The sequence below is a fragment of the Fusarium vanettenii genome, assembly GCF_000151355.1.
Source record: "Fusarium vanettenii 77-13-4 chromosome 11 genomic scaffold NECHAsca_39_chr11_5_0, whole genome shotgun sequence".
Classification (NCBI taxonomy): Eukaryota; Fungi; Ascomycota; class Sordariomycetes; order Hypocreales; family Nectriaceae; genus Fusarium; species Fusarium vanettenii.
The window spans coordinates 24945-38013 of NW_003315848.1; the positions used below are offsets into that span (position 1 = coordinate 24945).

Below are 13069 nucleotides of genomic sequence, written 5' to 3' on the forward strand. Positions count from 1 at the left end.
CGATACACCGACTAAGGAAGGTTACATTTGCCTTAAATTAAGGCTGAGTTAACGGTCCGGACCTTTTGTTCATTGACGATGCCGCCATACCAGAACTGGCCGTCTATCCGTCCTCGCTTGCTGCATAGGTGAAAACGCCGGGAACAGCAGGGGAACAGTTGGAAGGCGAGATAAGCCTGCCTACTATGGGTCTATGGGTCCGGATAATAGCAACAACCTTGGTCGTGGTATCGTCGGGAGTCTTGCGGGCGTTTTTGGCTCGCTATCTCGAGGCTTTCGATTGGTTACCCAATATTAATTTGTAGTTATAGGTTACAATTAACCGTGCCTCTTGGACACCTGACAATCAGAGTGGCGACAAAGACACAGCCGAATAGTTGTGCCGGCCCTGATCCCAGTCAATCCCAAGGTCAATGTCGGCAACCTCCGTTCCTTGCAGAATGCGGCAGTCCACTGGTAGATCTTGCCAATAAAGGCAGTTGACCAGCTCGGAAATAGACCAATCATGTCCTTGACAGTTGAACACGAACGGTTACAGTACCCAAACATTTCCGGTTTCATTGCCGTGAAATTTGACGCTTCCCGTTGAGGCAATTTCTATCCTCTATAACCGACTCTTGAAGATTCGGTAGGGCCCATCGACTGGGCAAATTAGCAAAACTTAGTGGGTCTTACTACCTTGGTCATACCCTAATCGTAAGTTATTAATTGGCTCAGGCCCCATGAGTTCAAGTTTAGAGCCAGCCTCTGCCGCTTCAGCCTTTCTGCGGGATAGCGAATCAGAGGCCTGGAAATAGAGGCTAATAAGTGTATCTAGACCCAGCAAGTTTTGCTAATTTGTCCAGTCGATGCAGTAGGTTCTTAAAGCAGCACACCAGAGTCATTGCAAGATTAATATTACCAAAGGCTTAAACCTAAGCGTCAAGGGCATAAAATCATGTCCATAAAGTCAATAGCTATCACAAGTGACAACAACAGAAATTAAACATAATCCTCCCTCGTCCCCTTCTCGTTGCTCCTATAGATGGCCTCCAACATCCGATGTCTTGTCTGAGCGACCTGGAAATCAGGCGTCTCTCCCGCTCCCTCCCCTGCAAAAGCATCCCAAGCTTTGCCAGTGTTGTACTCAAAGCCGGTCGCACGTGGCACCTCGATCGGCTGTGGCTTCGCTTCGGGCTTGGCGTCGATGAACTTGATGGTTGGTGGAAATCCCTGGACGTTGCCCATGGGTCCTTTGAGGAGTAGCGTGCCCTTTGTTCCCATGATCTCCCAGAAAAAATTCTTGTCGATGGTACTCGTGCCTCCCTGGCAGATAGCTGTGGCAACTCCACCACCTGGCAGAGTGCCAGTGGCAGAGCAATTATCATGTGAGGTCTTCTTGACTGTGCCCTTGGGGTTTCCGGCTGCATTAGTGACAGTGACCTCTGGTCGGTTGTTGGCGAGATTGGCCTGGATTCCGTGAAGCTCTCCAAGTACGTAACACAACGTGTCAAGCGAATGACCGACAGAGATTGTCATCAGATTGGCTCCATTGTCAATGTCGACCCCATACACATTGGACTCTGGCATAGTACCGCCAAACCAAGGGCTCGTGAAGAGCATGGTGGTCTGGAGGATATCTCCTAGAGTACCCGCGGCGACCAACTCTTTGGCCTTCAGGACGACAGGATCCTGACGACCCTGGAGACCGATCAGAGTCTTGGCACCCTTCTCTTGGGCAAGAGACGCAAGGCGCTCAGCCTCGTCGGCGTTTCGTGCCAGAGGGCACTCGCAAAAGACGGACTTGCCGGCGTTCAAAGCTGCCTCGACAACAGCAGCATGGAGTGGGACCTTGACTGCAATGGCGACCAGATCGACGTTTGGATCGGAGGCAATCGACTGAACATCGCCATGAGCGTGGACATCATCTCCCAGCTTGTGGACCTCGATGGCCTTCTTGGCTGTTTCGGCCGAGCTGTTTTGCAGCGTTGCAATCTTGTAGTTGGTTGACTGCGCAAAGTAGGGTAAATGAGCTGCCACGGCCCAGGACCACTCGCTGGTTTCGTTAGTCTACATGCGACATGTGTGTTTTTGGAACTCACGGCTTGGACGACAGCCCAACGAAGCCAACAGGAATAGATGTCTTTGCCATGTTGATAGCTGATAAAATGGATCGTGTAAATCGGGAGTTGGGGTTGATACTGTAAGAGCTAACTAGGCCTGAGAAGGAAGAGCTGAGGCTGTACTGGTGAATGTAGAAGACAAGATGATGTCCGATCAGCGTAATATACAGCTCACCCTTTTTACTAAGGATATTCGGCTTGCTCTAGACTACCCCAGAGCCACCTTGGTAATGACATTCCAACTGACAAAATTTGGACTATTCTATCACAACGTTATAACGTGGCCTGTGCGGGTTACAAAGCGACGGATCGTTTGGGTGGAATAACGGATTACCACAGCACATGTAGGGTAGCCTCAGATAGTCGACTTAGAATGTTTTATTAACGTTGATAGCAGATTAGGTCTGTTGAAGGTGGATGGTGATGATTATTGTCACTGCATTAAATTCTATTAATGGTGCTTTGGCTTACTACGGTAAGGGCGAGCATAGTAGGTAGAGAAATCACACGCAAGAAAGGCCTTGATGTATCTAGCAAGGTCGTGAATAGTCTGGTTTGTGTGAGCTTCACATGTACGTTCACACGGTAGGTTCGATCAAGCTGGGGGCTAACGCCGCGGACGACAGAAGGATCAATGGGGTCCTCAAAAAACGAGATGAGGCCTTGATAGTTTTAGGTAGAGAATTGACAAAGTTTCAGGACAATAATGAGAATAATGTTCTTAAATAGAAGTCATACTTAGTTGATTTTACTAATCTACCCCTCTAGGTCTAATATTTCCAATCTCTCTAAGATCAGTGTCTAGTGATCCTCTTGGGAAGCCAAGTCATCGCGGTGGATATCTCGATAAGGGGGGTGAATTGTCTACGCAGGGTTTGTAACAACGGAATACCACTTTGCTGGACTGTGAGGTCAGCTGTGAGCATCCTCATACGGTTCAACTTCCCTGGAATAGAAGCTAACCACTTGTGTAGAGCCACAAAAAGTCTCAGCCGGCGTAGTGTGAACGGTCCCATTGCATGTGCCCGTAGCACTAGGCCTCGGCACCACCCAAAGAGGCAATCAAAAAGAGAGCAAATCGAGGCGTCTGTTCACCCGTGCTGCAATTTATCAGCACTCTTTACACTCAGCACAAGACCAATTATTTCTACCGCATCTTGCTTCATTTCCAATCATGTCGGGGACCACCCTTTCCGTCGTGCTCGCCGAGAGGCCGGTTGAGAAGATTATTCCCGGTTAAACCTTTAAGAAAAAGGTCTTGCCATCTCAGAATGAATATGACTTCAAGTCTGGCGAGATTCTCGTCAGGACTCTCTAATTGAGCCTTGAGCCGGCGATGCGGGCGTGGATCAAAGGTATGGTATTCCAAGACGCAGGAAGAATTGCAGCTGCTTACAAAAGTGCTTTAAAAGGTGACACTTACGTCCCCGTCGTCAAAATTGGCAAACAAATGCGCGGCGTCGTTCTCGCTCAAGTCATTGCTTCCAAGAACGTGCAGATCGGGACTGGCAATGTTGTCGTTTCTAATCACGTTGGGTGGAGAGAGGAGGCCACCCTCCCAGAGGGCCAGTTCGAGAAAGCATCAGAGCTAGTACCTGGTTCCGAAATCACTGGCATTCTAGGTGCTTATCATTGGACAGGCCTCACGGTCTATTTTGAGCTCGACAAAATCGGTAAGCCAAAGGCAGGGGAGACTGTTGTTATTTCAGGGGCGGCCGGCGCCATGGGGAGCATCGCAGGCCAATTAGACAAGATTGCCGGGCCTAGAGTCATAGGCATAGCTGGAGGCGATGAAAAGTGCTGCTGGCTCAAGGAGCTGGGATTTGATGTGGCTTTGACTTACAAGCGCCAACTTCAAGAGTTAGTTTGAGGAGGCTACTCCGGACCTTATTGATGTGTACTTCGACAACGCCAAGTATACTTCGACGAATGCAGTGGAATAATTGTTCTAACCCTTGATGCAAGTCGGCGGTGAGAGTCTGGAAATGGCACTCTCGGGGGCTCAGCTCTTTTCTCGCTTTGTCATGTCGGGGTCAATCACACAGCACAACTCGGCGACACCCACCGGCCCCAAGGTATGCACCATTACATGGCAGCCCAATGACTTGCTTCATCTAACTGCCACGTTAGAACTTAGGATGGGTGACACCCAAACGTATCAGGTAAGGCCGAGACTTGATGCTCAAGGCAATACCTAAGCTTTCCAGAATGCAAGGGTTCATTGTCCTAGACTACGCTGACGAGTTCGACGACGCCAGACGCCAGCTTGCCCAGTGGACCTCGGATGGGAAGATCCACACCAGAGCGACCATTGTTGATGGTGGCCTGAAGGTCGCTGAACAGGCTCTGCAAGGGATCTTTAGCGGAGCCAACACTGGTGAATTGCCCATACTGGTGCTGATCCCTGCGGTTTAACAACTTGAAAACTAGGAAAATTGCTTGTTAAGTTTTAAGTCGCCAGCACATGATATTATGATCGCCCGCTTCGGGGTGTATGGATGGAGCTAGGCTTGGCTAGGTTCGCCATGCCCCCTAGTTGCATTTGAGGGCCAAATCTGGATGCAAGCATGTCATATTAAGTATAGAGAAAGTCCATAGAATTCGAGGAGCATATTTTCCTATGAGCATGCCGATGCTGTTAGGTTTGCCACCCCTTTCCTCCGCCGTGGAGCGTACCTTGAACTAGAGATGCTTTACACCCAGCGCCGATCATTCAAGATGCCAATTAGCAAGCAGTAAGGTATCAAGTTAAAATATAAAATTCTTCAAGAAGTAGTAATGTTCAAGTACAAGAGGAGATCATGCTTAATATTTGCGAAAGAAGATGCGTGGGCGTGACCGCCAGCTCGAGGGTGAATCCAGACAGGCGCTAAGGAGCGCCCGGAAAGTGCGGCCAATCCGGACGTTCGGACACTCCGGATGATACCGGAGAGTCCGAATGTCCGGCAGACCTGACACACTCCAGTTGGTCGGTTGCTAATCTGTCTTATCAGGGCCACTCAGCCGGCTGCAGAAGACCACCGGTATCGAAAGCCTTAACCATGATTCTCGTAGAGTACTTCTTTGCAGGGTCCAAAATTCGAGTTTACTTTGTCTAAAGGAAGTGAAGAGAACAGAATTGATGGAAACCACAACCTGAGTGTGCGCGTTTCCCTAGTCTCCGTTGTATCAATCGCGGTTCACGTCATCGATCTCGAGTAATTCCAAAGTAATCATTTGAGCCTCTATTTGACAGAGGTCAGGATGGAGATCTCATCAGTGGCGTCTGCCGTGTACGCATTCCACTTCTGGGCTACCTAACCGATGTCTTTCAGAGCGCCGGTCGCCACATGTAAACGCGGCAACCCATTTGACTGGTCAACCCCGCAATGGAATCAACGTGCAGTAGCTTTATCGGTGGGTCCCCGGGTTGCGAAGAAGATACGCTCGGTATCAGGACAGGTTATAACCGCAAGAGGGGGTTCAACGTTGGTGTCCGAGTGTCTTGTCAGGCTGCAAACCTCATAAATAAGGCGCGGCCCCAACCCATGAAGAGCAGTTGTTTGTTACTTCCATAATTACTCGCCATTTATTCTCGTTACTTCTTGTTGGCCACTTAATCTCTATCAAGATGAGTTTTCGGCTCCTCAACACGGAAAGCCAACTCATGCCATTGACGGCCATAATTCCGGCCTGCGCCGTGCTGGGGCTATTGTGTGCTTGCTGGATCAAAAGAGGCGTAAGTTTCTACTGGGTTTTGTTCCAGAATCAACGCCTTCTTAAATTCACTTTTCATCGCTGATTACGACTTCACTGGGTAGATTTTCCTAGGCAGATGGAGAACTAGGCCTGGGCAGGGCATAGTTCCCATTGATCCTCTTCATGATTTCGATTGGCGGGCAGAGAAGCGGAAACGACTGCGCCCCTTCAAGCCGACTTATAACATCACTATGGGTACGTTTGAGAGGAATGAGCCGAGGGAGAGCATCGTTGACCATCCTTCACAAACAGGCATACAAGCCGACGACTTGTCCGAACTCATCACCATTGACCAAGACTACCTGGACCGAGTGACCGCTCGCCGTTCTATTGTCGCCAATTACAACAACACAGTTCATGGCTGTCTCCCAGGCGGTGAGGCCGCCGTGAAGGAACTTTACTCGTACCTTCTCGGATACCACCTGCCAACTCGCTTTCCATCCATGTTTAAAACCACCGGAAAGGGCAATTTTCACAACAAAGTCACCGGCGCAACGTTTCCACCGAGCCCCCCTGACGACCCTGAGATCTGTTTGCGGACGCTTGCGGAAACGGTCGATGAAGACATCTTTCTGTTGAAAGAAACGGACACGACACACGTTTGCCTGGCATTTCTGTGTTGCTTCCCTACCGGCTTCGATCCATCGACCAAGTTAGGCCAAGATTTGAAGCGGATTCATGATCCGGTTCCATCATATGAAAAGATTGGTCCAAGTATGGAGCGATTTTTCCGAAAGCTGCAAGTAGGCAAGAGTGTTAAGCGCATGAATGCAAGTATAATCATGGTAGCCGAGGTCAGGGTTATTACTGACTCTGCTGTAGTGGGTGGTCCAAACACACGGAGACCTCATCAACATTTCAGGAAATCACATCAAGGATGGTGACGAATTCGTTGCCGATGAGGCAGTAGACTGCTCCAAGGCATGTAACGTGGCTCTTGACAAAACCATCACTAACATTATCATCATTTAGGCCCATTTGCGAATCGAGCTTCAGACACTCACGAGACTTCCTCAAACACGATTCGTCCTGTTTTCCTTCAAGACATATCTCTACCCACTCAAGGATGTCAAAGAGGAGGGTTCGGGACCGGCCCTTGCAGATGCCATCGAAGGGTTGAGGTCGGGAAATGCTCCTGGCATGTTCAAGTACAAGAGTGCGGTTCGTTGGGGGAAGAGCGTTGCAGAATATCTTCGATCATAGTATCTCTTAGTATTAATTCTATTCATACCTTCAGCCGCGAGTGAAGACGCTGTTGCTTGATTGATAATGGATGGAGTAAGTGACCCTCTTATCAGTGGTTGCGGATACTTGAATATCGTAGACAACCGTATTGTTCGAGCCCCGGTAGACATTACTACCCAGTAGCTGCAACCTTAAAGATCATGGCGACACCAGTCCAACCCCATCTTTTCTCATTCCCTGCCGTCGCGCATTGCAACAAACAGTTGCGCTTCACGCCAGAGGTATCGTGCAAATTTATAGAAGCCATCAATATGGACCGAGTCAATGATACAAACCTGAGCGGCATCGCTGTAAGTTACTGTCGAGGGGCAGCTGACTTGAACCTGCATGATCAATGTCTCGCACTCTCGTGCAGGATGCATGTGGCCGCATATCGTTTCATTCTGCATCAACCTTGTCGTCGTCAAAACGTATCGTTCAGTAACTAATTCACTTCTTTAATTGATCTAGTGCACCAATTGTCGACAAAAGAAGGTAGCCAACCCCTGCATAATTTTATACATCCATGCCTTCTCTACTGCCTACGGGCAAGGGTTACATACCATCCGTGGCTGATCTCATCTCTGTGTTCGCTGACTCTAGATCCGTTGCACTCGTCACTTACCTTGTTGTGAAAATTGCGCGATCAATGCCATTCAATGTGACTATCCTCGCAGAAAAATGAGGATGAGGCGACCGAGAAGACCTCAACCCAAAAAGTCGGGCAGCACCGTCTGACCATATATGTGTAAAGCTGACAACCTCTTCAGAGCCGAGGATGCCACCTTGTCACGAATTATTGAGCGCCTTGATCGAATCGAGAAACATCCCTCAGCCGCACGGGGTGTATTCAGTTCCTCATCCGAGGAGGGAGCCAGTGATCAGCCTCCAGACGAAGCAACAGGCCATCCATCAGCTCAGAGCCCAGGATCCAGGCCACATACCGACGCCGCATATTCTCTGAATAACGAGGTCTTTGTTTCCGAAGACACCGAAGTGTCCAATGTTGCGCCACCGACTCCTTGGTTCGGCAGTTCGCTTAACGACCCAGACCTAAGTGAAGAAGACGCCTGGAAGGGCATGGGAAACACCTCTATACTTGAGATGGCTATCAAACAGGTTCAAGCTCGCAGAAAGGCTGGAGCAAGAAGTGCGCATCGCATCGCCACAGAAGGCGTCTCGATTCCACCAGAACTGGCGAGGACCTGGATGCAAAGTCAGTGCTGGAACCAGCCATGGGACACCGATGCTAATTGCTTGCTTAGATTACTTTGCGCACATGTCAGCCGAGCTCTTCTTGACCTTGGTCGATAGGAGGCTTCTTGAAATGATGCCTGACTTGATCACTATGCGTCATGTCCACTTGGATGCCTGCATGCTCCTTATTTACTACGCCATACTCTGGCAGGGCTGCTTTTTGCCTGGCAAACGCTTGTTCATAGGCCCCGACCGAAAGTACGCAAGGCAACTTTATCTCTGTTGTTTGCGCATCATACCGAGTTGGCAGAGAGAGTCCGCTGGGAGTGTGACAGACCTCGTAGCTGCCCTGTATATGGTAGGTTGGTCGACGCCCGGCACACTTTCTTCCCTGCAGCAGTAGTCACTGAAAGGCAGAATTTTAGATGCGAACTGCTGCAGAAAGCTTCGATTTTGAGACGGCCTTGGAAATGCACAATTTGGCATGTGAATACGCCGAAGGCCTAGAGATGCATAACCTTGACCGAGACAGCAACTCGTCACCCGATAAGCCCCCTTCAACTGACGATGACCGCAAAGGCATGTGGGAGCTGATCCAAATGGATCTCTTTTACAGGTTGATCTATAATAAACCGGCAGCCTTCTCATCGAGCATTCAAGAGTGGAGGGTCAATCTACCATGGCTTTCTGTCGACTCGCCCCCAGACGACAACGCGCCCGTACCTACTATGACATTCATACTACGAAGCCGACTGGCTTTGATTCTTGCGTCATTTTTCCAGTTATTGGATGACGAAGAAGACAGAATAGACACCGTGGATGCGGTTGAGCCTCTGTGCCAGCAAATTGAAGACGTATTTCAAGACTGGAAATTGGTTCGTGGCCTAGGTCAGACCCAAAAGACTTCGGACTAACGTTATTTAACGCAGCATGAATGGATTCAAGCCTTGAGGAATGACCATGTATATACGTGGATCCTGGTTGACCTCGCGCTGGCCGGATACACATCCATCCTCTTTATGCAACGGAAAGCGATGGACATTGATCTTAGCTCACCTGGCAATGCTTCATCCGCTCAACTCATTCCCCTGACGGAAACAGCATTACGAGCCTCTCGCCGAATCTTGGAGCTCATATATCACATGCTTCACGAGGTGAAGCAGCCTGGACTTGAGACTCTTTCTCTTGTTCTGGGAACTTTCCGAGCTCATCTTGCATATTCATTCGTCGCAAATTATATTATCTCCTCTCCGAATCCTAGAGCGATGATGTCGGATTTTGAGCTGCTGGAACGTGTTGCTGGCTGTGTTGAAACGGTGGTAAAGGAAGAGAAGGATTTTACACCCTTGGCGCGGGCCCTTGTTTATGTCCATACCAATGTGAAGAAGCTGAGGCTAAGCTAAAATCAGCGCCTATGCCAATGAGCTCTGAACTAGCTCTTTGCAAGAATGATCACGGGAATGTCGTAGATACCTGCAGACAAGTTCCTGGGCGAATTTAGGCAAGCCCGCGGGTATTTATTTACGGAGGACTACCATGTAACTATGAACAGAAGATGTATCTACAAAAGCTTGTAAAGATTGTCGGATGACAACTTGTCAACCAGAGTTCGCTTAGTACCACGATCTCCTCCTCAGGTACACGGGTTGTCGAGGCGCGCGTCGAGTCATTCCACGCTTGCACTTGGTCGCGACAGGGGTCGGCGTGGGAGCAGCCGGGGTAGTCGAGTTGCCAGAGCCAGAGGCAAAAATCTTCTCGGCGGCGTGCTCAGCAGTGATCATGATGATGGACTGCGTGTTGCCAGTGGGCAGGTCAGGGTGGATAGAAGCGTCAACGACAAACAGGTTGTCGGTGCCGTACACCTTGGTGTTGAGATCCACGACGCTGGTGCCGTTGCCACTTCGGCCATCGTCGACTCCCATCTTGGCGCTGCCGACCCAGTGGTCTCCACTGATCATCTTGGAAGCGATGATCTCCTCAGGAGTAGCACCGGGGGTGACGTAGGAGAGGGTCGAGTTGCTGCCGCTGGTGAGGTCCAGCCACCACTGGACAAAGTCGGACATGGCCTTGCGGTCCTCCTGGTCGATGAGCCAGGGCTTGGTGTTGAGGACAGTGTTGCCGGCAGCAGTGATACCGAGCTCACCGACGGTGGTGGTTCCGTGGGTCAAAAAGGTACGGACAGTGATGACGCCAGAGGCCATAGCACTGGCTGTGCCTTGGAGGTAACGAACACGGCCGTCAGCACCCTTGGCCGAAGTCCACAGATGCATGCGCTGAGCAGCTTGAGTGATGGGACCAGATCCCTGGTAGTACAGGTCGAGGTCAGACTCAATGGGGTTGGTAGCAATGCCGTTGAAGTTGTAAGCAGAGAAGTTGGTCTTGGCGTTGAACTGGAGCATGACCTGGGCGTGGTCCTGAAGGTGGTGACCAACAGGGAGGTCAATCCAGCTGGACTCAGCGGGGAGGGTGACACCAGTTCGGGAAGCTCCCTGCTTGACAATGGCCAGGGCATCAGACTTGCCGATACCAGCGTTCCAGAGGAGACGAGGGGTAGACATGGCACCAGCAGCGAGGATAACCTTGCCACCCTTGTTGACCTTGATGATCTGTCGGCTACCGTCTGCCGCCTGGGTCAGGACACCAGTAATCTGGCTACCAGTTCGGAGGGGCTGAACGACCTTGGTCTCAAGCTTGAGAGTGAAGTTGGGGAGGTCCTGAGCAAAAGGCATGTAGGTACGAGCAGGGCCGGCACGCTTATTGTTCTTGATGGACCAAGAGGGACGGGAGTAGATGTTGTGCTTTTTGTTGGGCTCCTCAATCGAGTCAATTTCTGACCACCCCTTGGAGTCAAGGAAGCTTTGCAAGACCTTGTAGGCGTGGTCATTGTAGTACTTGCCATCCGCAGAAGGCTTGGTGGTGCCGGGGTTTCGCTCATACAGACGCGAAGCAGCCTCAGAGACATCACCCCACTTCCAGCCAGCAGGCCAACGCTGCCAGTCATGCTCAGGGGGGTGGATGAAGTTGAGTCCATTGATCGAAGAGGAACCTCCCAAGAGACAGCCGGCAGTGGAAGCAGTGTCACTGCAGAACTTGGTACCAGACAGACTGGTCATGCTGCTGCCAAGGGCGGGAACATCGTAGGGGGTCAGGGTATCGTTCCAGGGCAGGGCTTGAGCGGCGTTTCCGAGAGCAACAGTGTTGGCGGGACCACGCTCAATCAGGAGAACGCTGATACCCTTCTCGGCAAGTCGCTCAGCAGCGATGATACCAGCCGGACCACCACCAACAACGATGGCATCATAGGTCTGGTTGGAGGTGGTGGGAAGAGGGAAGGTACCGTTTCCAGGGATGGTACCGTTACCGCCGCCATTGCCGGGGTCAGGGGTAGGAACAGTCGCGGCAGCCCAAGAAGCCCACTGAGCGTACTTGGCAGACTTGGCGGCATCAACGTCAACGCCGAACTGACCGAAGCCAGCAGCATGGTAGGAGAGAGCACTCGCAGGGTCGGAGGGATCGGTAGGGTTGGTCTCGGAGATGGCCCATCCGAGAACAGGCGATTCAGTGTTGATACTTGTCTTGCCCTCAACGAGACAGCCCTCGCAAAGGAAGGTGTATGAGATGTGGGTGCTGTTGATGAAGGTACCATTGGCAATTGGCAGAGCCTTGACCTCGGTTTCAGTGTAAACATCGGGGTTGGCGTAGGAGGAGGCGAGACGGAATGATGTGATGATATCCTCACCATCAGCCCAAGCGACAAAGAGAAGACCTCTCAACATGCCGCCCCGGAGAGAGACAGCACCCCATCCTTCCTTGTTGGTACCGGTAGTGGGAATGACCATCTGACCAATAAAGTCAGAGCCGACAGTCTCGGGAAGGGCGATACCAAAGCTGTAGCTAGCGCTAAGGTATTGCTGAAAGTCGATGCCAGTGTTGGGGTCGGTGACGGGCGTGGTTCGCAGTTGAGCTGTCGTCGTTCCGGCGAGCCCAAGGAGGGCCGCCATGCTGGAGAGATTGAATCGCATGGTTGCTAGACTCGAACGATTGTGTCGATGAAAGAGAGGCTAGTATTTACACCGAAGAAAAAGGTAGTGAATGTAGGACCGCCAGGGTCAAAAAAGAACGAAGATACCGAGCTAGCGGTAGAAAAAGAGTGAGGGCACCGAACTTGCGGCGGAAGAAAAAGCGAACACAGAGGACACGGCTGAGGTTGAAGAGAAGAAGGACAAGAATTGGCGGCTCTGTACAAGTATTATATCTCTACTCTCGGGTCCACAAAAGCATAGTTCCTTCATATCGGTCAAACACACACATACGTACGTGCTCTGCGGCACACCAGGGCCAAGCCGACGGATCAAGACTCGGTAGATCCTCCGTGTTGCAGATCATCCTAATTCGAGATCCTCCGTCAACTACATTCACTCAATCTGGGATCCACCTGGTCATCAAGGATCGAACCCCCTGGTACAACCTTGTTCCTGAAGCGCACCAACGGCGCTTGCTGCCGCATCGTTTCAAATCGCATTTTTGCTATTGGCGGAGTTTCGATTAAACTCCCCGTGCGTTAGCCTCCTTCCTATCGCGTTCCTCCGGTTTGTAACTTGCTCGTTTCGTTTCATCTCTTGTTCAGGGTTTAATTAAGGGATGTTGGATATCCGTCGGAAAAGTGGGCTTGGCGAAGGGCTTGGAATCGACGATGGAGGTTGGCAGCGTCTAGGTGGGAGGGGAGATGACTTTGGAGGATATCTACATGGGCAGTTAATAATTGCTACAAACCAATTGGATATCGTGGATCAAAGGCATGGCACATC

General features: G+C 50.8%; 5 protein-coding genes across 5 annotated transcripts; 3 read left to right on the forward strand and 2 right to left on the reverse strand.

The window, feature by feature from the left end:
* Positions 1–981: 981 nt before the first annotated feature.
* Positions 982–2131, reverse strand: NECHADRAFT_86878 (uncharacterized protein; the record flags this gene model as incomplete). Its single annotated transcript, XM_003042015.1, has 2 exons — positions 982–2035; positions 2082–2131. 2 exons carry the CDS (start codon positions 2129–2131, stop codon positions 982–984), a joined length of 1104 nt encoding a protein of 367 aa, XP_003042061.1.
* A 1145-nt stretch (positions 2132–3276) lies between these two features.
* NECHADRAFT_97387 (uncharacterized protein) lies at positions 3277–4517 on the forward strand (the record flags this gene model as incomplete). Its single annotated transcript, XM_003041946.1, has 7 exons — positions 3277–3318; positions 3358–3405; positions 3458–3462; positions 3504–3899; positions 3968–4017; positions 4068–4177; positions 4290–4517. 7 exons carry the CDS (start codon positions 3277–3279, stop codon positions 4515–4517), a joined length of 879 nt encoding a protein of 292 aa, XP_003041992.1.
* A 1195-nt stretch (positions 4518–5712) lies between these two features.
* On the forward strand, positions 5713–7043 carry NECHADRAFT_97388 (uncharacterized protein; the record flags this gene model as incomplete). Its single annotated transcript, XM_003041947.1, has 5 exons — positions 5713–5835; positions 5939–6035; positions 6093–6625; positions 6663–6770; positions 6813–7043. 5 exons carry the CDS (start codon positions 5713–5715, stop codon positions 7041–7043), a joined length of 1092 nt encoding a protein of 363 aa, XP_003041993.1.
* Positions 7044–7808: 765 nt separating this feature from the next.
* Positions 7809–9664, forward strand: NECHADRAFT_52516 (uncharacterized protein; the record flags this gene model as incomplete). Its single annotated transcript, XM_003041948.1, has 4 exons — positions 7809–8280; positions 8330–8619; positions 8687–9136; positions 9191–9664. 4 exons carry the CDS (start codon positions 7809–7811, stop codon positions 9662–9664), a joined length of 1686 nt encoding a protein of 561 aa, XP_003041994.1.
* A 210-nt stretch (positions 9665–9874) lies between these two features.
* On the reverse strand, positions 9875–12283 carry NECHADRAFT_97389 (uncharacterized protein; the record flags this gene model as incomplete). The annotated part of the gene is made up of 2 exons (XM_003042016.1): positions 9875–9893; positions 9945–12283. 2 exons carry the CDS (start codon positions 12281–12283, stop codon positions 9875–9877), a joined length of 2358 nt encoding a protein of 785 aa, XP_003042062.1.
* Positions 12284–13069: the final 786 nt, after the last annotated feature.